Source organism: Dipodomys spectabilis, unplaced genomic scaffold (assembly GCF_019054845.1).
Source record: "Dipodomys spectabilis isolate Male_0828 unplaced genomic scaffold, ASM1905484v1 ptg000062l, whole genome shotgun sequence".
Classification (NCBI taxonomy): domain Eukaryota; kingdom Metazoa; phylum Chordata; class Mammalia; order Rodentia; family Heteromyidae; genus Dipodomys; species Dipodomys spectabilis.
The window spans coordinates 782254-804606 of NW_024870739.1; the positions used below are offsets into that span (position 1 = coordinate 782254).

Below are 22353 nucleotides of genomic sequence, written 5' to 3' on the forward strand. Positions count from 1 at the left end.
CTTCAGGCGAGCGCAGGCGCTTGCCCGACTGCGTTCACTGCGGACCGCCCCGCCCGCTGGTGACCTCCGGGTTCCTCGGGCGTGGACAGGGCCGCGCTTTGTGCCAGGCGCGCGGGTCTCTCCAGAGGCCGCGCGCTCCCCCACTTCCGCTCTCGGACCTGGTGGAATGCCTTCCGGTCGTCCCTCGCGGCCCCAGACCAGACCCGAAGGCCCTGTCCTCAGGGATCCTCGTGGATGCCCCTCGTTCTGGCCTGGAAGCTGAAGGGTATGGCTTCGCTAGTCACCCAGCGGCTTCCCCAGCGCCCAAGCAGGCCGTGACATCCCGAGGGTAGATGTGATTTGTTTTTGGTGACCTCTCTCTGCACCTCCCACGGGTTTTTGTTTTTTTTTTTTGTATCCTCGTGGGGCTTGAACTCTGGGTTTGGGCGCTGTTCCTCAGCTCTTCAGTTCAAGGCTAGTTCTCTACTAGTTGAACCACAGTGCCACTTGAGGTTTTCTGGTGGTTTCCTGGAGATAAGTCTCACTGATTTTCCTGCTTGGGCTTTGAACCACGATCCTGAGCTCTCAGCCTCCTGAGTAGCTAGGATTACAGGTGCGAGCCACAGGTACCCGGCTTACCCTCCATATCTGAATGCAAGTTCTGGTGGAAGAACTTTTTCTGAAGGCAAGAAGCTATGGTTACAGTATCAGATTTAGTGTAAGAATCATCCAAGGCACTAAGAAAGTCTAATTGGCAATGTCAATATGACGGTTACTGACAATAACACTAGTATTACCTGAACAGTTTTCTATAAGAGAAAGGAGACCCAATAAAGAAACCACACATATCATGGACAAGATTCATTTTTTTAAGGATTTCATAGTCAAGTGCAAATCTGAGCATTATATACAAGAAGTGATATTTCTGTAAGTTATGTCTGAATAAGACCAGATTCAATTACAGACCTGAATCAGGTTTCTCCCCATCCCTTCAGTTTCTTCTACAACTCTATTTCCATTTGTGCAATTACATTGTACCATATGTGCTTAAGAAATAACATTTTAGATTCATGGTTGTAGTTCCAAGCAGCTCTTGGTGGCTGGTTTATGTGGATTTACAGTAACTAATCAGTTCTGCTCCCATTTTGGCATCTGCTCAAAACTAGCAGTGATGCAGCATTGTTTTCACCAAGGACCTGGTGTTTGCAGTCCCATCCCCAGTAGTGAAAGGTGACTTTGGTGTTTCACATGCCATGATTACTGGCAGCAAATACCTGAGGCATGCAGGGCTGCTCTGAAAGCATCTACTTACATGAAGCTGCATATGGGAGCTACTGACTTATCCAGATAGAAATTTCACAGGATAGAGGTAAGACAGACATCATCAGAGATTTCACCAACTGAAAGGGTACCTCAAGATTTTACTGCAATACAACTATAAAACATTTAACTCTCTTTAAGTTTAATTTGTACGTTCCCTGAAGCTCAATGTAACTATTGATTTCCTTGTAGTAATATGTAGTCAGAATGGGTTCTCCATCTGATTTAATCCCTGAGCAGCTATGCTTAAAAGCAACTTTTTAAAAGCCCAATAAAAAACTACTATATTAAAACGCTATCACAATATTATAATGATAAACATCTTTCCATACAGAAAAATTAAAGCTACTTAGAAGTTGTATTCTTTGTTTGCTCCTCAAAGAAGATACTAGTCTAGGAAGTGTTCAAGTACTTAAATTGGCCATACATTGCTCTAAATTAAGTTTTCTGAAGAGAGAACATGTAGAATTTGCCAAGGAACATAAACTAATGACTAATGAGGAATAAACTGCCCCCCCCTTCCAATTTTTACCAGCAGGATATTCTATTAAAAACACAGAATTTTCTTTTACTAATACAGGCTGAATATCCTAGTCCTGTAGTATGAGTAAGAAAAATAAACTAAGAATACCTTTCTGGGGAACTTTTCAGCATGTGAATAATGGTAAGAACAAGCCAGTATGTGAAAAAAAAAAATAAGAATAAAACAGTTCAAGGATAAGAATTTTACAGGATGTGTCAAATCCTATCTGATCTAAATGTTAACCATTTCTAACGGAAATAAATAAGTGCCAAGCAACTCTAAACACTTAAAAGCTTGACTACTCCATACCATGGCTGGAGTTATAAATAGATGGGACCAGACTTACTATAGAACTGTGGAGCAATGAAACCCTGGAATGGAGATGCCTAAGGCTGTGATCTCTGCAAAGAATTAAGAGATTATCTACTGTGTTTGCAGTGCCTTGTAGATAGTTTGGGCCCCTGTATTATAAAAGATTTTGTAAATGACAAATTTATGTCACAGACATGTTTGGACCAACCAAGGAAAACAAAAGGGCTAAATGTGGCATTTTCTAGGCCCCAACATTCTGAGAATATATATATTTTTTTTAACTTTGAGACAAGGTCGCACTAGGTAGCCCAGTTTGGCCTTTAATCCAAGATCCACTGCCCTCACACTCTCAATTCTGTGATTACAGGTATGCACCAACACATAAGTGGTTGTTGGCTTTTGGTAATTAGCTAAAAACTTATAGCATCTTTCCCCAGCAGCAATAAACTGTGGAGAGTACCTCAGCTGAGATGCCTGCTCCTCTCTGTCACATGATGTTGGTTATCCCAGGAGGTAATCTCCAGCATCTCCCTCCTGGAATGTCTACAAAAGTCAGCATCTTGTGTTTTCTATTTTAAAATTTTGTACAGGTAGACATTACAGTCAGGGACTGGAGACAGAGCTCAGTGGCAGAGCGTTTTCCTAGTATGTGTGTGGTCTTGGATTAGATCCCCAGCACTGGGTAAAAACACAAAGATATATCCAAGCTCTCTGACTTCCTATGGCTACATGCAGCTAAGTACCCTTGGCCACAAGAACTCAGGGGACTTTGTTGTATTATTTCACAGAAATATAATCAATTCACCAGTATATACTGAGGTTGGAACTCAGGGCCTCCCACTTTTCTAGGCAGGTATTCTACCACTAGAGAGCTACAACCTTAGCCCTTTTTTGCTTTAGTTCTTTTTTAGATAGGGACTCCAGTGTTTTGCTCAGGGCCAACCTCAGACTGCTATCTTCCTACTGCCTCCCATGTGGCTTAGATCACGATACCACGTGGCCTTTACCATGATACCAGCCTTATTTTTTTGAGATGGGGTTATCTCAAGGCCTGGGCTGGCCTTGAACCATGAACCTCCCAGTCTCTACTGCCCGAGCAGATTACAGGTGAGCTACCATGCCTGGCCACAATTGCATGTGTACCTTATACCAAACAAAACTCTGGGTAACTGTACATTCATTTTCTCTAAACTTTATGACCTTACCTCTTAAGCAAGTATTATTAGTAATCCCATCCCTTTCCTGGCAGATAGGAAACTGAGATTCTGAAATTAACCAAGTTACCCAAAGTCACCTAGCAAAAACCTACAGCAAAAAGTGCCCATGGTATAAATATTATGTACACATCTACATAGTTCAGTCAGGGGAGTTTCAGCAAAGGTGAAGTCGAACACATTCAGCTGCACTGAAACTCACAACTCCTCTAGCTGGTGACATGAGAGTCAGGGATCAGGACAGCTGTGGTCCAAGTTCCAGGCACCAGCCATGCCAGCAGAACCTGAGTGTGGCTCAGTTTCTGGCAGTTCTCATCTTCCTCCGGAAGTACTCAGGGGCAGCCTCGTACAGCCACTCCGCATCGACAACACAGAGGTCTCGCATGTAGCACTTGTTGGTGTAGAGCAGCTCGGTATATACAACGCAGGCTGGCTTGCAGTGGAAGAGGACAGATGAGGGGTGGATGGCCACTGGCTGGTGGGTGTCGGTGGTGGCGTAGGTCCCATCTGCCTGCAGCTCAGCAGTATTCATGAATAAGCTGTGAGCCAGGCAGCGGCGGATGCTCTCCATGTCTCCTCGTGATGACACCATCGGCATGGACATCTGTTACAGGAGGAATTGAGATGGAAAAGTACCTAAACATAAATCCTACTCAGCACTGCAGGTAGGTATGACGCAACAGCTTAAATTCGGCCCATACTGCACAATCTGAAAGAGCAGACTGTGCCACTCTGAGCGGCATGGCACCTCAGCTGCCCCAGGCAGCAGTGGGTCGGGGATGGAGGTAGAACCAAAGGGGAAGGCACAGAAACACATCTGCCTGGAAGACACTGGACTGGGAGGGAAATGTCCACAGACCCCAGGAGGGCTGGTAACACACTCTTCATCCAAGTACCCATGACAGCCCTGGAAGGGGAGCCTTCCCTTTCACTTCCTACATCATCATCTTTGCACGCATCTCCATGCTCCCACCAAATTAATCTTCCTAAATCATAGTATGAGCACTGCTTCATCTACTCAACGCTCTCAATGAGCCTCTACTGTGTCTGCCTAAACAAGGTGAACTTCCCTCAGGAGGGCTGTAAATGAACTACCGTGAGCCCATCCTGTCTTTCCTCGCAACCCTCTTTCATCAGGTACCCTGTGGTCAGTAATGTGCGTCATCTCGTGGTCTCCCTTTTCTCCCAGATCAGTGTCATGATCCTGTCTGACTGTTTCTTCCAGTTTATAAAATTGGAATGTTGCATAGTTACATATATGACTGAACTATGTGTAAGGTAAAATAAAGAGATAGGATGTAGCTCAGTTGTAGAGCACTTCCCTAGTATGTGCAAGGTTCTCAATTAAACCCCAGTACCATAAATACATCCATCCATACATAAGTACACAAATAAAATTTTTAAAAGATACTAGGATATTAGGAAAGAGATCAATATGAGAGGTAGAATCATAAGTTTTACTTGTTTATTTTCAAACTTATCTACAATGAGAATTCCCTTAATGATTATTAACAGTAAGAATTTAAGCTGGGCACTGGTGGCTTAGGCCTGAAATCCTTGCTACTCAGGAGGTTGAGATCTGAGGATGTGGTTTGAAGCCAGCCTGGGCAGGAGAGTCCCCAAGACATTTATCTCCAATTAACCACCAGAAAACTGGAAGTTGCGCTGTGGCTCAAAGTGGTAGAGAGTGCTAGCCTTGAGTGAAAGAGCTTAGGGACAGAGCTTAGGCCCTGACTTCAAGCCCTATGACCAACCAAAAATGAAAAAAAGAATTTAAAAATTTCCCCTAGGGGCTGGGAAGGTGGCTCAGTGGTAGAGCGCTTGCCTTGCATGCCTGAGGCCCTGGGTTCGATTCCTCAGCACCACATAAGCAAAAAGAAAAAAGTCGCAAGTGGCACTGTGGCTCAAGTGGTAGAGCGCTAGCCTTGAGCTGAAGAGCTGAGGGACAGCGCCCAGGCCCAGAGTTCAAGCCCCACGACCAGACCCAAAAAAAATTTCCCCTAGAGAAACATGATAGCTTAATTCCCAGAGCAGGGCCACGACATACCTTTAAGCAGATTTCCCTCAACTGTGCTCTGACTTCAGCTACCAGCATCATATTTTTACTGTTGACAAAATTCTCTTTGCACCAGTCCTGAATGGGAGAAAAAGAGATGTCAAAATCCTCATTTCTCTATAGAAAACAAAAACAAAACCACGAACTATACATGTATATAAAAACTGTTCTTAGGATGCTGTCTCTTGAAAAATTGACAATATAGTTTAGAATACCTGAGAAACTACTTTATATATGAACTTGGCTAAAACTGAATTCAACTATAAGTTGAGAAGGATTGTAGAAACGGAAACTGTTTTACTTCAAAAGTAGAGAGACATGCCAGCCTGGTAAAGCTGAGCCATAGCAGGTCTACTCTTAAGTCCCAGCACTAGAGAAATTTCTCCTTCATTTGCATAAGGATGATTATTTAGGGCTAAAAGTAGAAAGCTGAGAAAAAAGTGTAGAAAATGCTGATATTTATGGCAAATTGTTTGGATGAATATGAAATATAAAAAAATATTTTTGCAACAGTCTATGTAGCCAGGCTGGGCTTGAACTATGGACCCTGCTGTCTTAGCCTCTCATGTGCTGGATTAGAGCCATGTGCTACTATACCCATTTTATACGTATATCTTGTCCATGGGTAACTCCCCAATGTCAGGACAGTATCCACAGGAAAGAATGGCTCAGTATTTTCCCTGTGCTAAGAACATATTGTCTGCCTCAAAATAAATTTGGCGAAAAGTTTTAAAATTCTAGGGATGAGAAGGTGGCTTATTGGTAGAGTGCTTGCCTAGCATGCATGAAGCCTAGAGTTTGATTCCTCAGTATCACATAAACAGAAAAAGGTGGGAGTGGTACTGTGGCTGAAGTGGTAGAGTTCTACCCATGAGCAAAAGAAGCTCAGAGACAGTGCCCAGTCCCTCAGTTCAAGCCCCAGCACTGGCCATTAAAAAGAAAAAAAGTTAAATACTAAAGTCGGATGGTGGCATTCTCCTTTAGGTAAATGAATACATACTTTAGCTGTAATCCTAGCTATTCAGGAAGCTGAGATCTGAGGAATGCAGTTCACAACAAGCCTGAGCAAGAAAGTCTGTGAGACTCTTCTCTCCAATTAACCACTAAAAAGCCAGAAGTGGAGTTATGTGTCAAATCGCAAAGCACTAGCCTTGAACAAAAAAGCTCAGGGACAGCACCCAGGTCCTAAATTCAAGCCTCTGGCACAAAAGTTTACACACAAAAACACATACCTAAAAGAGGAACAACACAAGGCTCACCTTATTTCCACCTAGATTTTTGAAGGTCCGATAGACATTGAGCAACGTAATGTGATCCCCCTCACTGGATATGAATTTCTTCCGGATAGCTTGCACTTCATCCCGCCGGGCAGGAGGGTTGTAGAGAACACTATCCACAGACAGCAGGGAAACGATGGTCAGGATTTCCTCTGTACAGTGGAATTTGGGGGACAGGAGGATGGTCTAAAAAAATCAAAATTTAGAAATGTATAAATCACTGCCTTCCCTGTAGGCTTACAAATCCTTGTGGGTAAGACTTATAACTTGTATTTTTGAATCCCACCCACAATATAATACACATTGTACACAGTAGGTAATGGTCATTTAACACTTAAGAGAACAAGTGAGGCGAGTCAGGAAGGCAGGGCTCAAGTACTTCCTGGAAATGGATAACTTGTAATATACAGAAAGGGCACTGAGGAGGAAGGATCATTTACTTTGGCAAATTTGGGCTCTAAAGGAAATGCTGCCATCTTTCTTCCAATTGGAGTCAAGGTAAGCTGGTCATCTTTATGTTCAAGAGCACCTAACAGGTCCAGTTGGGCAATGGCCGCCTGAATATTATCTGAAGAAACAAAGACATAAGAAGTAGCCAAAAATTCAAAACAGGAAGAAGTTGCACCTAGTTAAGTTCTTCTGAAATTTTAGATAACTCATCAAACACCTCCAACGATACACACTATACACACTACCCCACATGCTTTCCTAAGCATTACTGATAACACTAAAGAACAGCTGAAGGTAGGGAGTGGGAAAGTTACCCTGGGGCGGGGGGGGGGGGGGGGGGGGGGGGGGGCAAGGACTACCAGGAAGGGGTCAGGGCCTCAATAGCTCTGGTAGTAAATACATTGGTGTTGGCTGTATTAGTTATTAGACCTTACAAGTATCACCCTTTGTAGGAATTTGGCAATTAAAAAAAGCGGGGAAAAGGCTAGGAATGTGGCTTAGTGGTTAGAGTGCTTGCCTAGCATACATGAAGCCCTGGGTTTGATTCCTCAGTATCATATAAACAGAAAAGGCCAGAAGTGGCGCTGTGGTTCAAATGGTAGAGCACTAGCCTTGAACATAGAGAGGCTCTGGGACAGTGCCCAGGCCCTGAGTTCAAGCCTCAGGACTGGCAAAGAAAAAAAAAGGGGTGGGGAAATCAAGCCTAGAGAGTATATGTTGTTTCTATTTCAGTTCTTGAAGATTACATGTTTCCCAAGTGCATAGATTTTTTTCTAGAGACAACTAAAAATAATCACAATGGCTGTTACAGGGAAGGCAGAACCTAAAGTTCAGGGTGGAGCATTTGCACATCCATTTTGTGTGGGGGTGGAGGGTGGAGGGGAGTCATGGGGCTTGAACTCAGGGCCTGGGTGCTGTCCCTGGGCTCTTCAGCTCAGGGCTAGTGCTCTACCACTTTGAGCCACAGCTCTAACCACAGTGGTTAACTGGAGGTAAGAGTCTCATGGAATTTCCTACCCAGCCTGGCTTTGAACCATGAATCTTAGATCTCAGGCTCCTGGGGGGAGAGGAGCTGGGTACTGGTGGCTCACATAGGAGGGTAAGATGTGAGGATCACAGTTCAAAGTCACCCCACAGGAAGGAAAGTTCATGAGACTCTTAATACTCTCCTCTCTAGTTAATCACCAAAAAATCCAAAAGTAGAGCTGTGGCTCAAGTGGTAGAAGCTAGCCCCAGCAAAAAGAGAGACAGCACCCAGGCCCTGAGCTCAAGCCCTTTTCCAAAAAGGAAAAAAAAAAAAGGAAAATGAGCCAGGCACTAGTTCTATAGTCTCAACTCAGGAGAGTGAGATCTGGAAGATTGAGGTTCAAAGCCAGCAAGGCCAGAAAAATCTGCAAGACTCCATCTCCAAAATAACCAGGGAAAAAAACAAGGTTGGAGGAATGATACATTGATGAGATGCCAGGTGCTAAAGCTCCCATCATTAAGAATCTCAGAGGGCTGGGAAGGTGGCTCAGTGGTAGAGCGCTTGCCTTGCATGCATGAGGCCCTGGGTTTGATTCCTCAGCAACACATAAGCAAAAACAAAAAGCCGGAAGTGGCGCTGTGGCTCAAGTGGTAGAGTGCTAGCCTTGAGCTGAAGAGCTGAGGGACAGCGCCCAGGCCCAGAGTTCAGGCCCCACGACCGGACCCAAAAAAAAAAAAAAAGAATCTCAGAGGTTTTATTTTCTTCCTTGATGAAGAGGAAGGGCAGAGATTGGCCAAAATCTTATTAAATGCAAAGAAGGTTGATCTCTGCTGCCCTCTTGCTAATGAGAGTACTTCTTTAGGTTTCTGTAGTACCCCATGGAACTCCATGACCTTCACTAACTCAAGGTCAAGGACCTATGTGATGGGGCCAGCAGCATGGAATTGATCATTTTACCATTTCCAGACAGTTTTCTGATACAGTGTTGTTAGACACCCAATTAGATACTGTTTTTTCTTTGTTATGGAAGAGTGCATTTGTTGTTTACTTGTCCATCTTCCATTACACTGAGTATTTAACTTACCAGGAGATGGTTTGGACATGAAGTCAAAGGTGAGCACATTTGGGATTTTCATTGCTAGGAGCTGAAGTATCACACTGGCCAGGTTGCACCTGTGAAGAGTGAGAGTCATCTAGTTGGCCTGAGCCCTCAACAGCACATTCACTCAAGAACCTTAGTGAAACCAGGTGTCGGTGGCTCATGCCTGTAATCCTAGCTGCTCAGGAGGCTGAGATCTGAGGATTGAGGTTCAAAGCCAGCCCGAGCAGGAAAGTCCATGAGACTCTTATCTCCAATAAACCAACAGAAAACAGGAAGTGGTGCTATGGTTCAAGTGGTAGAGTGCTTGCCTTGAGCTGAAGAGCACAGGGACAGAGCCCAAGCCCAGAGTTCAAGCCCCACAGCTGACCAAAAAAAAAAAAAAATCTTAGTGAAAGCTAGGACTCTGGGGAAAAATTAGTAACTAGGAAGAAGAGACACAGAAGAGATGGCAGGCAGGCAGGCACGCACATGCAACCCGAGCCTACCTTTGGATCTCTGGCACAGTCATCTTATCAAACTTCTCGAACTCCTCCTCGGTGTAGAGCCGGTAGCAGACACCACTGTCTTCTCTGCCAGCCCTCCCTGTGCGCTGCCAGGCCTGGGACTTGGACACCCGCTGCACAGCTAACACCTCAAGACCACTGTCTGGGGGAGTGGAGGGGAGAATGGGCCCCATGAGTGCTCTCATTATACAAAGCACTGGAAAAACAAATGGTGCTCAGAACACCAGTGAGTCATTCTGAAACTTGGGGGATCAGAAAAACTCCAGGCTAACAGAGAAAAGTACAAGACCAGGTTGCTATGCAGTGGTCTGGTTCCACTCTGAAACACAACACTGCAATGAACCCTTGATGGTGATCTGCAACAAAACCATCAGAAAAGCTTTCCGTCAAGGGTCAGAAGAAATTGACTTAGATCAGAGAATGCCAAATACTCCAGTTACCTGGCACTAGAATTCTTTGGACGTGGGACTTTTGGTGCTATGATGGGGCTTGTTTCCAGTAAGCAGGAAAGGTTGATCACACTACCAACTAATGAGGAGTACCTCAATCACAGTTCTCTGATAAAAGTGAGGCCACATGACAGGTGTCCTAGAGGTAAGGGACAATAATTTTCTCAAGGGAATATACTATGCCAGGGATTGGAAACTTGCCCTGTCCTGGGGGACACACATGGGAAAGTTAACCCCTCTGTGCTCGGAAGAATGCTTCACATAAAAATGGGAGGGGGAGGGCAGGCAACCCGGTGCCAGCAGCTTAGATCTGTAATCCTAGATACTCAGGAGGTTGAGCTCTGAGGCTCACAGTTTGAAGCCAGCCCAGTCTGTGACACTCTTAACTAGTAACTACTCAGAAAAAGCCAGAAGGGGTGCTGTGGCTCAAGTGGCAGAGCACTAGCCTTGAGCAGAGAGGCTCAGGAACAGAGTCCAGGCCATGAATTTAAGCCCCAGGACTGATTAAATAAATAAATAAATAAATATAAATTGGGGGCAGCTGGGAACCAGTAGCTCACACCTGTAATCCTAGCTACTCAGGAGGCTGAGATCTGAGGATCATAGCTTGAAGCCAGCCCTGAAAGAAAAACCTGAAAGACTAACTAGTAAAGAGTGAGAAGTGGTTCAAGTGGTAGAGTGGCAGGTGGCCTTGAGCAAAAAAACCAAGCAAGAGCTTAAGGCTCTGAGTTTAAAAGGTGGGGTGGGGGGGGGGGGGGGAGGAGGGGGCATTTTATTACAGTGGTTTCAAATTCTCTGTAGAATAAAGCAAGGTAGAAGACAGAAATGAGCAAAAATGACTTCAAGCAAGCTTCCCACAGCACACTCACAGAAGAGTCAGTGCTTCTTCCTCTGCTCCTCACCCCAGTGGAGGGCAGCTACGTTCTTCCTGGGAAACCTAGGAGCCCAAACAGGTCAACCTCAAAACATCTTTTCTCAGGAGGCTATCACAGTGGCATTAGGCTGTCTCTAGTCACCTAGCTATCAGACACTGTGCTCAGCTCCCTGCTGTTCTGTTGGCAGGCTTGCTTAAACCTGTGCTCTTTACCATCTTTTCTCACCTTATTGGGTCTCCTTTCCACACTTGATTCCTGGGTTGTTTCACTTATAGTTCCTGCCACTGAAATTTCAGCTGCTCTCAAATATACAATGTTCATGTGGGGGGAAACTGTGGAACTAGTTTCAACAGCTGCTCACTATAGACGGGAGAGACATTGATGAGCTACAAATTCTCACCAGGGTTATACTTCTTTGCTTTAACCATGCCCGTGTCAACTACATATTTTATTCCTGCAATGGTTATGGAGGTTTCTGCGATGTTGGTTGAAATGATCACTTTGCGATAGCCCTAAAAGGAATAAGAAAACCAAAAAGCCATATGACATATATATGATGCATAAGTTTCAAAACATATTCTCACCATTAATTTATGACCAAAAAAGAGAAAACTTTAATAATGGTGGTCATTAAGAGTTGAGTCACTAAACTGGGCAGGGTAGGGAGAGGCGATCCTGCAGTCCTGAAGGTGAATTTAGGCAATGAGATGTGGTTTGGAACAAGCACATGCCCCTTGAGCAATTCCCACCTGGGTGGGGGAGGGGGCTTAGTATTTATGTGGGATCCCATGAGGATGAGAGTGTCTCACTGTATGGGCACAGCAAAGCACAGACAAATGGTACTATGGACAAATGTGGTTTTACAATGGCCTTAAAAGAGTCACATGTTTACCTTTCTGCCTCTGCCTCTATACTCTTCTCATGCTGACAAATGTTTTCCTGTTCTCCCAGGACTGTCTGCCTGCAGCTATGCATTCCCTATCTCCATTCTCTCCATGAGTGGCGCCACTACCTCCCATGAACCTTACCTGGAGCCTGGTACTGTGGCACACAGGCCCCACTGATGGGCCCTGACTTAATGCGCAAGAACAGGGCTGGACAGAAAAAGAGGTCACTGACCTTTGGGGCCCCTTGGAAGACTCGGAGCTGCTGTGTGTAGGGTAGGGAGGCATAGAGAGGAAGGACCAGCAGTGAGGGGCAGCCATCCGGGAGGTGCTTTGCAATGTCTCGGCAGGTCTTGCTCATTGCTTCAATCTCCTCCTGACCAGTGAGGAACACTAGGATGTCCTGAGAAGAAGGGGCTTCCTATTAAAAAGACAGAAAAAAAAAAGTTTTCCAAGTTATGTTCTCAATTGTGGAGATGTAAAGAAACCTAAATGTTGATGTCTCACTGAAAGTAAACCCTCACTAACAACATAGAGAACTGTAACATGTGAGTCAACCATGTTAAAAAAAAAAACACAGCCAAGGGCATGGCTTAGGATGTAGCACTCCTGTTTAGCAAATGTGAAGCCCAGAGATCACACTTTTATGCCTATAAACACAATTACTCACAAAGAATGGCAAGTTAGAATTGTGTGTGGAGAACTAAGGCTCTAGGTTAGCCTAGGCAAAAAGTTAGTGAGAACATATATCAATAAATAATCTGGGCATGGGGTTGGGAAGGTGGCTCAGTGGTAGAGCGCTTGCTTTGCATGCATGAGGCTCTGGATTCGATTCCTTAGCACCACATAAACAGAAAAAAAAAAAAGCCAGAAGTGGTGCTCAAGTGGTAGAGCGCTAGCCTTGAGCTGAAGAGCTGAGAGACAGCACCCAGGTCCAGAGTTCAGGCCCACAACAGGACCCCCCCAAAAAAAAAAAAAAAAAAAAAAATAAGCTGGGCATGGTGACATTCACTTATAATCCAAGGTACACAGAAAGTAATAGGGTGATTATAATCAAAGACTGGTCTCAGACAAAAACATAAGAACCTCTTTTTTTTTTTTTGTCAGTCATGGGGCTTGAATCTAGGCCTGGGCACTATCCCTCAGCTCTTCAGTTCAAGGCGAGTGCTCTACCATTTGAGCTACAGCCACTTCCTGTTTTCTGGTAGTTTATTGGAGATAAGAGTCTCACAGCCTTTCCTGCCCAGGCTGGCTTTGAACCTCGATCCTCAGATCTTAGCCTTCTGAGTAGCTAGGATTACAGGCCTGAGCCACCGGTGCCTGGCTGTAAGAACCTCTGTCAAAACTAAAACGGGGAAAGGGGAGAAAGGGAAGAATAGGAATAGAGAAAAAATGGTAAATTCATCATATAAAAATTCATACATAAATATCACAATGAAAACCTCCAAATTACAAAAGGTATGTTAACTCAAAATCAAAAAACAAAAATGAGTAAAACAAAAAAAAAAACAAGGAGAGTGTGAGAAACTGTCAGAACTAAGAGTTGCAGGGAAACATGGTAACTAAGCATGCACTGGTGGTCTCAGTGGGATTCTGGAACAGAAAAAAGACAACATGGGTACACAGTGGAAATTGGGATCAAGTATGGACTTTCTTTCATAGCAATGTTATCAGCTGGGTGCTGGTGGTTCACACCTATATTCATAGCTACTCAGGAGACTGAGACTGGAGGATAAAGGTTCTAAAACAGCCCAGAGACTTTCATCTCCTATTAACGAGCAAAAAACTAGGAACTAGAGGTGTGGTTGAGGTAATAAAATAAGACAGATGTTCAGAGGTTCATACAGACAGGAGAAAATCTGAAATAGTCAAAACTTCATCAGCAGGAGACTGCATCAAAGTAACCCTATAACCTGAATGTACCAGCAGCCATCATTTATGAAAAATCCTCATTTGAAGTTTGCTTTTGGCAGTTAAACCAAGCACATGGACTTGTTCTGCTTAATAAAATAGTATGGAGTGGACAGTAAAGGTCATTGTCTTGGTGGCAAAGACAGCAAGAGATAAGAGTACAACTCATTTCTGGGAGGTGGAAGAGATGAGAGGCTGATTGATGTCTGTGCAGAAGCTTCTGCCTGCCTTGGGGCCTGCTAAGGGGAAGACTGACAAGAGATGTGCTCATTTCCCTGGAGGATCCTGAAAGGCCCCGGACGTGAGGGAGTAAGATGGAGGTGAGCTGTGGGAGAGTGAAAACTGAGGGACTGGCTCAAAGTCTAGGTACAGTGTGGCTAAACTCCCGGGCTCCCTCCTCTACTGTATCTGATGTAGCCAGGCTAGGAAGGTACAGCAAGCCCTAATAGGCTATACTTCAGCAGAGAGGGGAGGGGAAGAGTCAAGATGGCAACAGCACAGGGGCCCAGTGAAGCCACCTCTTCTGCCTGGATGGCAGCATAAATGAACCTACAGACAGAATGTGTTTGAACACAGCACATGATTGCCATGAGATTATAGAACATTTAGGGAAAACAAACCATAGCTACATAGAAAATTTGCACAAAAGATTTTTCTCAAGAAACCCAAAATAAGGGATATTGCACAACTAGTAATGTTTGGTTCTACCATTATAAATATTGGTGCTGGATTTTCCCCCCCTGTAGGACAGAACCCAGAGCCCCATACACAAAAGTCAATTGCTCAACCACTTGAGCTCCCAGCCTTACTGCTTTGCATTTTGTTTTTGAGAGAGGGTCTCCCTACTTTGTCTAGGCTGGCCTCAGACAAGATTCTCTCATCTTTGCCTCGCAAGTAGATGGGATTACAGGTATGTACCACCAAGCCCAGCTTGATGTTGGTTTTATTTTTTATTTTATTTTTTTCCAGGGCTGAGGACCGAACCCAGGGCCTTGCGCGCGCCGGACAGGTGCCCTTCCGCTGGGCTAAACCCCCAGCCCCTCGATATTGGTTTTAATAAACAATGATATACCTATGTTGACAAAATGGAGAAGACATGGGAGGGTTTGCACTAAATCCTAAACCTTAATTTACCATGGGAAGAAACCAGCAAAGAATAGCTAATATTGATAAATCAAGAATTAGCAATATAAGCAGAGTATTTTAGAAATAGGAAAATAATAGCTGGAAGAATCAGCAATGGGAAAGTGATTTCTTAAAAGAATAGGAGCTTGAAGTAAGTAAAAAACTGTGTTTTTTAAAAAATTATTAACTCCTTGACTTGTTTACCTCCTTAAACTTTTTTAACTACACATACAACACTTAAAAAATAAAAATTATTTATCTCTAGATTTTCTCAGAAAGATGAAAACAGCTGATTTTATACAAATCAGACAAACATGAAGTGATTTACTTTTTTTTTCTGTAGTACTAAAGTTTGAACTCAGGGCCTTGCAATTACTAGACAAGTACTCTACCATCTCCAGCTCCTAATCACACAAACATTTTAAAGTAATGGGAAGGGGAAACAAAGGAGGAGGCTACAATGCTTGATAAGAAATGTACTCATTATCTTGCCCATGTAATTGTAACCCCTCTGTACAGTATTTTCACAATTAAAAAAAGAAAATAACCACAAAAAAAAAAAGTTTAAAGTAAATGTTTACTAAAGTGAAGATTTTGAAGCAGACTGTTAGTACAGTTTTTCAAAAAACTTCTAAACTGTAACCAATAAACTGGATCAATACCTTTTTTTTTTTTTTTTTGGTCAGTCGTGGGGCCTGAACTCTGGGCCTGGGCGCTGTCCCTCAGCTCTTCAGCTCAAGGCTAAAGCTCTAGCATTTGAACCACAGAGCCACTTGCGGCTTTTTCTGCTTATGTAGTGCTGAGGAAACCCAGGGCCTCATACATGCAAGGCAAGCACTCTACCAATGAGCTCCTTCCAGTCCCTTTTTTTTTTTTTTAAAAAAAAGAACATATCAGATATAGTAAGAGACAAGCATAGATTTATTTCAGCTAAACACATTGTATACTAAAATACAGTGTAAAACATGCTTCTGACTGGCCTTACAGAGTTAATTATATTTTTTTTCTGGGAAAATAAAAGATAACAAAAAAGAATAGTTAGACACAGAGAATCAATGTATTCATCCTGAAGACACAATTCATAAAAAAAGCTGTTTGACTAATGGCTTTTCTTTTCTAGGGCTGCTTGCTCTCCCTACCAAACGCAAGGTAAAACAAACCTTACGAAGAAGGTGCACCCTATTCCATACCTGGTGGATCTGGAAGACAGAGACAAGAGCTGCGTGCAGGTAATCATGCTGAGGCTGTTTAGTGTAAAAGATCTGGATTGGATGCTGCCGACCCTCCAGGTAGAGGACAGGGGCTCCATTGAAATACTGAGAAAACTGGTCTACATCCATTGTGGCTGACATCACAACCACCTACAGAAGAGAATGAGAAGAGGGATAGGAAACAAACAAGGAAGGACCTTTCTGTGTTCCTCCCAAGCCTGAAGAGCTGATGCTGAGGCCCATGCAGCTCCGATCATATGGTTCTGAAGCAGAATGGGCAAAGAGCTCCCCAGGGAGGAAGCACAGGCCTTTCCTTAACTATGCCCTTATAACTCTGAGGCACATACTTTCAGTGGCAGCTTCCCCAGCTCCTTCCGCCTCTTCTGTGCAGCTTTCACTACTCCAAAGAGCACATCTGTGTGGATAGTCCGTTCATGGGCTTCATCTAAGATGACACAGCTGTACTTTCGAAGCATGGAGTCTGAAATAGCTTCCCGCAGAAGCATGCCATCTGTTAGGAACTTGATCCTGGTGTCTTCTGAGGTGACATCCTCAAAGCGTACTGTATAGCCCACCTATGTGAAGAAACAACTCTCTCATTCATCAGATATTAGCTGAATACTGTGCACCAGCACTGTGCTTGGCACATGCACTGTCTCAGTGAACACAGGCCGCCCTGCTCCTCCCCCTAAGGAGCTTGCAGTTGAGTTGAGAAACAGTGAACATTCATCTTTAATTGCAATAATACTGAACATTGCAAAGAATTAAAAACTAGCTTCCTACTTCAAGCTACTAATAGTCTCATTTGAAGCTAGGTACAGATAGAAGATAGGAGACAGTGTCCAATATGTTTGAAAGTGAGGTTAGTACAAACACACAAATATAAATCTGTCTTCTATACAGTTGAGACTCATTGTAAATGTCTACATATGTGAAAAAATAATTCTTACAACTTTTTGTAGAAAGATTTATATATAAGATATTTACCAGTAGCTTCTGAAGTCATAAATGTGCCCCAGGAAGCCGTGTTAGTGGCTCATGCCTGTAACTCAAGCTACTCAGGAGGCTGAGATCTGAGGATCAAAGCTAGCTTGGGCAGGAAAGTCTGTGAGATTCTTATCTCCAATAAACTACCCAAAAAAGCCAAAAGTAGATCTCTGGTTCAAGTGGTAGAGTGCTAGCCTTGAGCAAAAGAAGCTCAAGGACAGCACTCAGTCCTTGAATTCAAGCACCAGGACCAGCACAGCAAAGCACAGCACAAAAGAAAAAAAAAAAAAATACCCAAGGAAAATACCTTATTTAGGGCTAGGGATGTAGCTTAGTTGTAGAGGACTTGCCTAACTTGCCATGAGATCCTGGGTTCAATCTCCAGTACTTAAAAAAATCTCATTTATCAAACCAGCCAAACAGCTTTTGAAAGTAAAGTCAAGAGGAACAAGAAGCCCATGATCCCCTACAACAAGGAGAGATTGCAGTCTAGCTTAAACAAGTGCGGCAAGAAAGAAGCAATAGATTGTTCAGAAAAACTAAAATGCAGGGGCTTAACAGGAGTACTTTGCCACTTGTTGTTTTTGCCAGTCCTGGGGCTTGATCTCAGGGCCTGGGCACTATTTCTGAGTTTCTTTTGCTCAAGACTAGCACTTTACCACTTGAGCCACAACACCATTCTGGCCTTTTCTGTTTATGTAGTACTGAAAAATCAAACCCAGGGCTTCATGCATGCTAGGCAAGCACTCCACCACTAAGCCACATTCCCAGTCCAGTTGTCTTTTTTTTTTTAAAAGCACTGATAGTAAAGGAACTAAGATACCAGCTTCCCGAGTTCAGTCCTCTTCTCATCTGAGACTCTAGTAGCAAGAGAGATGGCAGCCACTCGACGGGGCTGGGTCACAGCAATGATGCCCTGGCGGCTGATGCCCCCCTCATAGAGGTACTGAGGAATCTGAGTTGTCTTCCCAGAGCCAGTTTCCCCTAAGAAGAAGAAAAAAAGTCTCATTTAACTGCAGATCGACATAAAGATCATCAAATGGTTCAAATCAGAAGAAAAAGATAAAATACTGAGTTGGTAAGGCCCCAGGATGGGCACTCAGTATACTACTGGGGAATATTCACTGGTCTTGTTTCCAAGAAGGCCAGATTATATTTTCAAAATCCTTTAAAATGCCAGGCGTTGATGGCTCATGCCTGTGACCCTAGCAACTCAGTAGACTGAGATCTGAGGACAGCAGTTCAGAGCCCAGGCAGGAAAGTCTGTGACACTCTTATCTCCAATTAACAACCAGAAAACCAGAAGTGGCACTGTGACTCAAATGGTAGAGTGTTCATCTTGAGCTGAAAAGCTGAGGGATAGCGCCCTGGCCCAGAGTTCAAGCCCCACTCCCCACCCCACGCCAAAAAAAATCCTTTAAAATGTTTACTTTAAAATTACATTTGAGTTAGGTGCTGGTGGCTCACCGTTGGGATCCTACCTCCTCAGAGGCTAAAATCTGAGGAACTCTGTTTTGAGTCAGCCCAACAGGAAACTCTGTGAGACTCTTTATCTCTAAACTACCAAAAAGCAAGAAGTGGAACTGTGACTCAAGTTCTAGTAGCTCACACCTATAATCTTAACTACTCTGGAGGCTGAGATCTAAGGATCACAGTTTTGAAGCCAGTGTGGGCAGAACCCCATCTCCAATTAACCAGACAAAAGCTAGGCTGGAGTTGTAGTTCAAGATGCAGAATACCAGCTATGAGCCAAAAAGCTGAGAGCACAAAACCCTGAGTTCAAGACCCAGTACCAGTATAAACAAACAAACAAAAAACAGTATGACTGTCACATAGACTAATAAGTGGTGACAGGAAGGAATGTGCATTGATATACTCCACACCATTCCCTGGCCAGCCTCTCTTATGTCTTTGCCCATACTATTGTGGACATAAAACCTGCCCTTATGCTGTCTGGAAACTATAGGATGAGTTAGGTCTCAAACTATTGTGGGCTGCATAGGTGGCCCACATCAGTACTTCTTGATCAGTACTCCTTGATCAGCACTAAACATGGTACATAATATAAATATATATACAGATATATATATATAGAGAGAGAGAGAGAGAGAGAGAGATTTTTGGCGGTGGTGGAGCTTAAACTCTGGGCCTCGGGGCTGTCCTGAGCTCTTCAGCTTAAGACTAGCACTCTACCACTTAAGCCACAGTGCCACTTCTGGCTTTTTTGGTAGTTAAGTGGAGATACGAGTCTTATGGACTTTCCAGCCTGAGCTGAGATCCTCAGATCTCAGCTTCCTGAGTAGCTAGGATTACAGGGGTGAGCCACTGGTACTGGGCAGTGTAAATGTTTTAAGTGTTACCTTCTACCTTCCAGGGTCCCTTTAACAGTACCTGACTAGAGCAAAGAACTAGGGATACCAGTGCATCCTTCTCCCTTACCATGGCTACCTTATCTAACCTCAATTCTAAAGTTCCATTTGCATTTTCTTGCAGGCATCAATCAGCCTCTCCTTAATGCTCACCGTTCTTGACCCAGCCAAGAATCAGACTATTTTGATTATTCTGCAGTCTTCCTACTGAATCCAGGGGGAACCACCTCAAACTTGAATCAATGTCTCTATGCAACCAAGCACTGCTAAAATAAAATAAGCCAACAGTGCAGATGAAGAGCCAAAATGCACCAGGGTTTGTTCCTGTTTATGGAGCCTGTCTTCTATCTCCAGCATCCCCTAGGATCTACTTAAGGCCATGGGACTACTATTCTCAGCAGACATTCTACAACAGTCTCATACAGAAAGTCCTTCAATCCAACCTCTCCCTTCGGCCCCTACAAACATGTTTTCAATCTCATCACTCTTAGCTCCTTTTTCCAGGCTATGGTCTCTGAGGCATGCAGTTCTCCCTTTAGCCACTGTTGCTAGGTGCCTGTTTCTCCCGGAGTCCTGATCTGTACTCAGCCTTCCCTTCACCTTGAAACATTGGCGAGTTCCTCCCAGCCTCTTTTTCCCCCACTCAAAACAGAAGGCTCTCTCATTGAAGTCATTCTCACATCTCCTCCTTACAACACAGTCCAATACCACATCAGCTCACCCCACCCACACTACGACTATTGAAATAGATCTCAGTGGGAGAGATGTACAATCAATATCTTACACCCAAATCCAGAGAGCAATTTGGGCAGGAAGTCGGGGAGGGTCACATTTTACTGGACAACACTGACGGACCTGTTCACTTCTTTCTTGCAGGTCTATTCCTCAGCCTACCAGCGCTTTTAAGTCTCCTTCCCCTCTAGGACCTTCAGGAGCTCCTCTTACTCGAACCTTTGAGATCAAAGCTCCCTGACATTAGTCTCTACCCTACAATCCTAGCCAGCTCATTTCAAGCACCAGAAACTACTAGCTGCCGTTCCACTGGATGGTTACTAGAGTCCGGTGTTAGGCAGGTATTGTGCGCTCTCATAGAATGCCTTTCCTTCGGGACCCCTTCCCACAAACTGTGTCGGATCCTCCCGTCTAAGCCCCCAGAAGCCTGAGTGCCCCCCTCTAAGCCCTTTCAAAGACGGTCTTTGCCTCCCATCCCGTCAGTCACTCCCACTGGGCTGGCTGGCTCAGTCCATCGGTCTCCCGAGAAGGAAACGAGAAGTATCTTAAGAAAAAGTCCTCGAAAAGCCAGGAATGGAGAACCAAGAAGGGCGGCCGGCGTGGCCACGTACCGATGAGGACGGCGTTGTCCAGGTTTCGCAGCTGGGCCAAGAGCTGCCCCCGCGCCTGGAAGATGGGCAGACTCCGGCGCTGCAGCTCCAGGGCCTCGCGGTAGGGACTCGCCGAGGGCTGCCCCAGAGACGGAGGCGGCGGCCTCCGGCCTCCGCCGCCGCCGCCGCCCGCCGTCAGCAGCATCGCCACTCGCCTCACGGGAGGGTGGGGCCCGCCGCGGCTCGAAGGCCCGGAGCCCGGTCTGAATCTCTTGGCGGGCGGGAAGCCCGCCTCCTCCGGCATATCGGGAGGGCGCCGCGGCCGGAGGCGCGACTCGGCGTTCCGAACCGCCGCCGAAGGCCTGGGTCCCGCCCTCTCCGCGCCACGTGCTGGCGGCTCCCGGCGATCACCGATGACCTCACGGCCTCGCCTCGCCTTCAGGAAAGGGACTACAATTCCCAGCATGCATCTGGGGCGCGGTAAGGCTTTTCACTTCCCGGGGGAGGGGAAAGTAGGATCTTAGGTCCAATAGCAAAAAAGCCGGAGCAACAGCACTGAAAGATAAGGGTATAAGGTTCCGTAGGACCTTAGTCTTCTCTCCCGGGCAATTTTGTTCTAACGTTCTATCTTTCCGATTTAAAAAAAATATTAAAAAATGCACCTCCCAACTCTGTCTGCAATAATCATGACTCTTCAAGGACAGCACTCAGTTCGGTAAAAACCAGTGAGGAACGTAAACATTTTAACGACTTTGTCTTCTAAACAACGCACCTGGTTAATTAATATGGTAGCGATATAATTCCCAGTTTAAAAGTGAAAAAAGTAGGTTACGTAAACATTTTAAGGACTTTGTCTTTTAAACAACGCACCTGGTTAATTAATATGGTAGCGATATAAATCACAGTTTAAAAGTGAAAAAGGTAGGCTAAGATCAAAGTCATTCAGAGGCTACAATTATGTGTGTGTGTGCGCGCGCGCTGTCCCTGGGCTTCTTTTTGCTTAAGGCTAGCACTACCACTTGAGCCACAGCATCACTTTAAGCTTTATCTGAATAGTTTATTAGAGAAAAATCTCACGGATTTATCCCTCAGGTTTCGGCCTCCTGAGTAGCTGGGATTACAACCATTAGCCACCAGCGCCTGGCAACAATGTTAATTTTGAAAAGGACTTGCCTTATTATAGAAGAGGGAAGAAGATTTTCTGGCTCTATGAGGATCAAGCATTTTCCTCACAAATAACCATCACAATGGACATGAAATAACAAGCCTCGAGAGTGGAATTAAAATTGTTTTAACCCTTCCTTTCAGCCATTCCTACCAGACTATCAAATTCATTCATTCATTTTTTTTTTTTTTGTCAGTCATGGGGCCTGAACTCTGGGCTTGGGCGCTGTCCCTCAGCTCTTCAGCTCAAGGCTAGTGCTCTACCACTTGAGCCACAGCGCCACTTCCTGTATCCTAGCGGTTTATTGGAAATAAGAGTCTCAATGACTTTCCTGCTTGGGCTGGATTTGAAC

The 22353-nt window shown here is 44.6% G+C and overlaps 1 protein-coding gene across 1 annotated transcript; it reads right to left on the minus strand.

The window, feature by feature from the left end:
* Positions 1-827: 827 nt before the first annotated feature.
* Dhx33 (DEAH-box helicase 33) lies at positions 828-21193 on the minus strand. Its single transcript, XM_042680601.1, has 12 exons — positions 20858-21193; positions 17969-18129; positions 16506-16733; positions 16138-16308; positions 12147-12332; positions 11428-11539; positions 9686-9845; positions 9183-9271; positions 7122-7249; positions 6664-6867; positions 5396-5482; positions 828-3952 (listed from the first exon to the last, which is right to left on the minus strand). The coding sequence occupies exons 1-12, from the start codon at positions 21138-21140 to the stop codon at positions 3644-3646; spliced, it is 2118 nt and encodes a 705-aa protein (XP_042536535.1). The 5' UTR covers positions 21141-21193; the 3' UTR covers positions 828-3643.
* Between the last annotated feature and the right edge of the window lie 1160 nt (positions 21194-22353).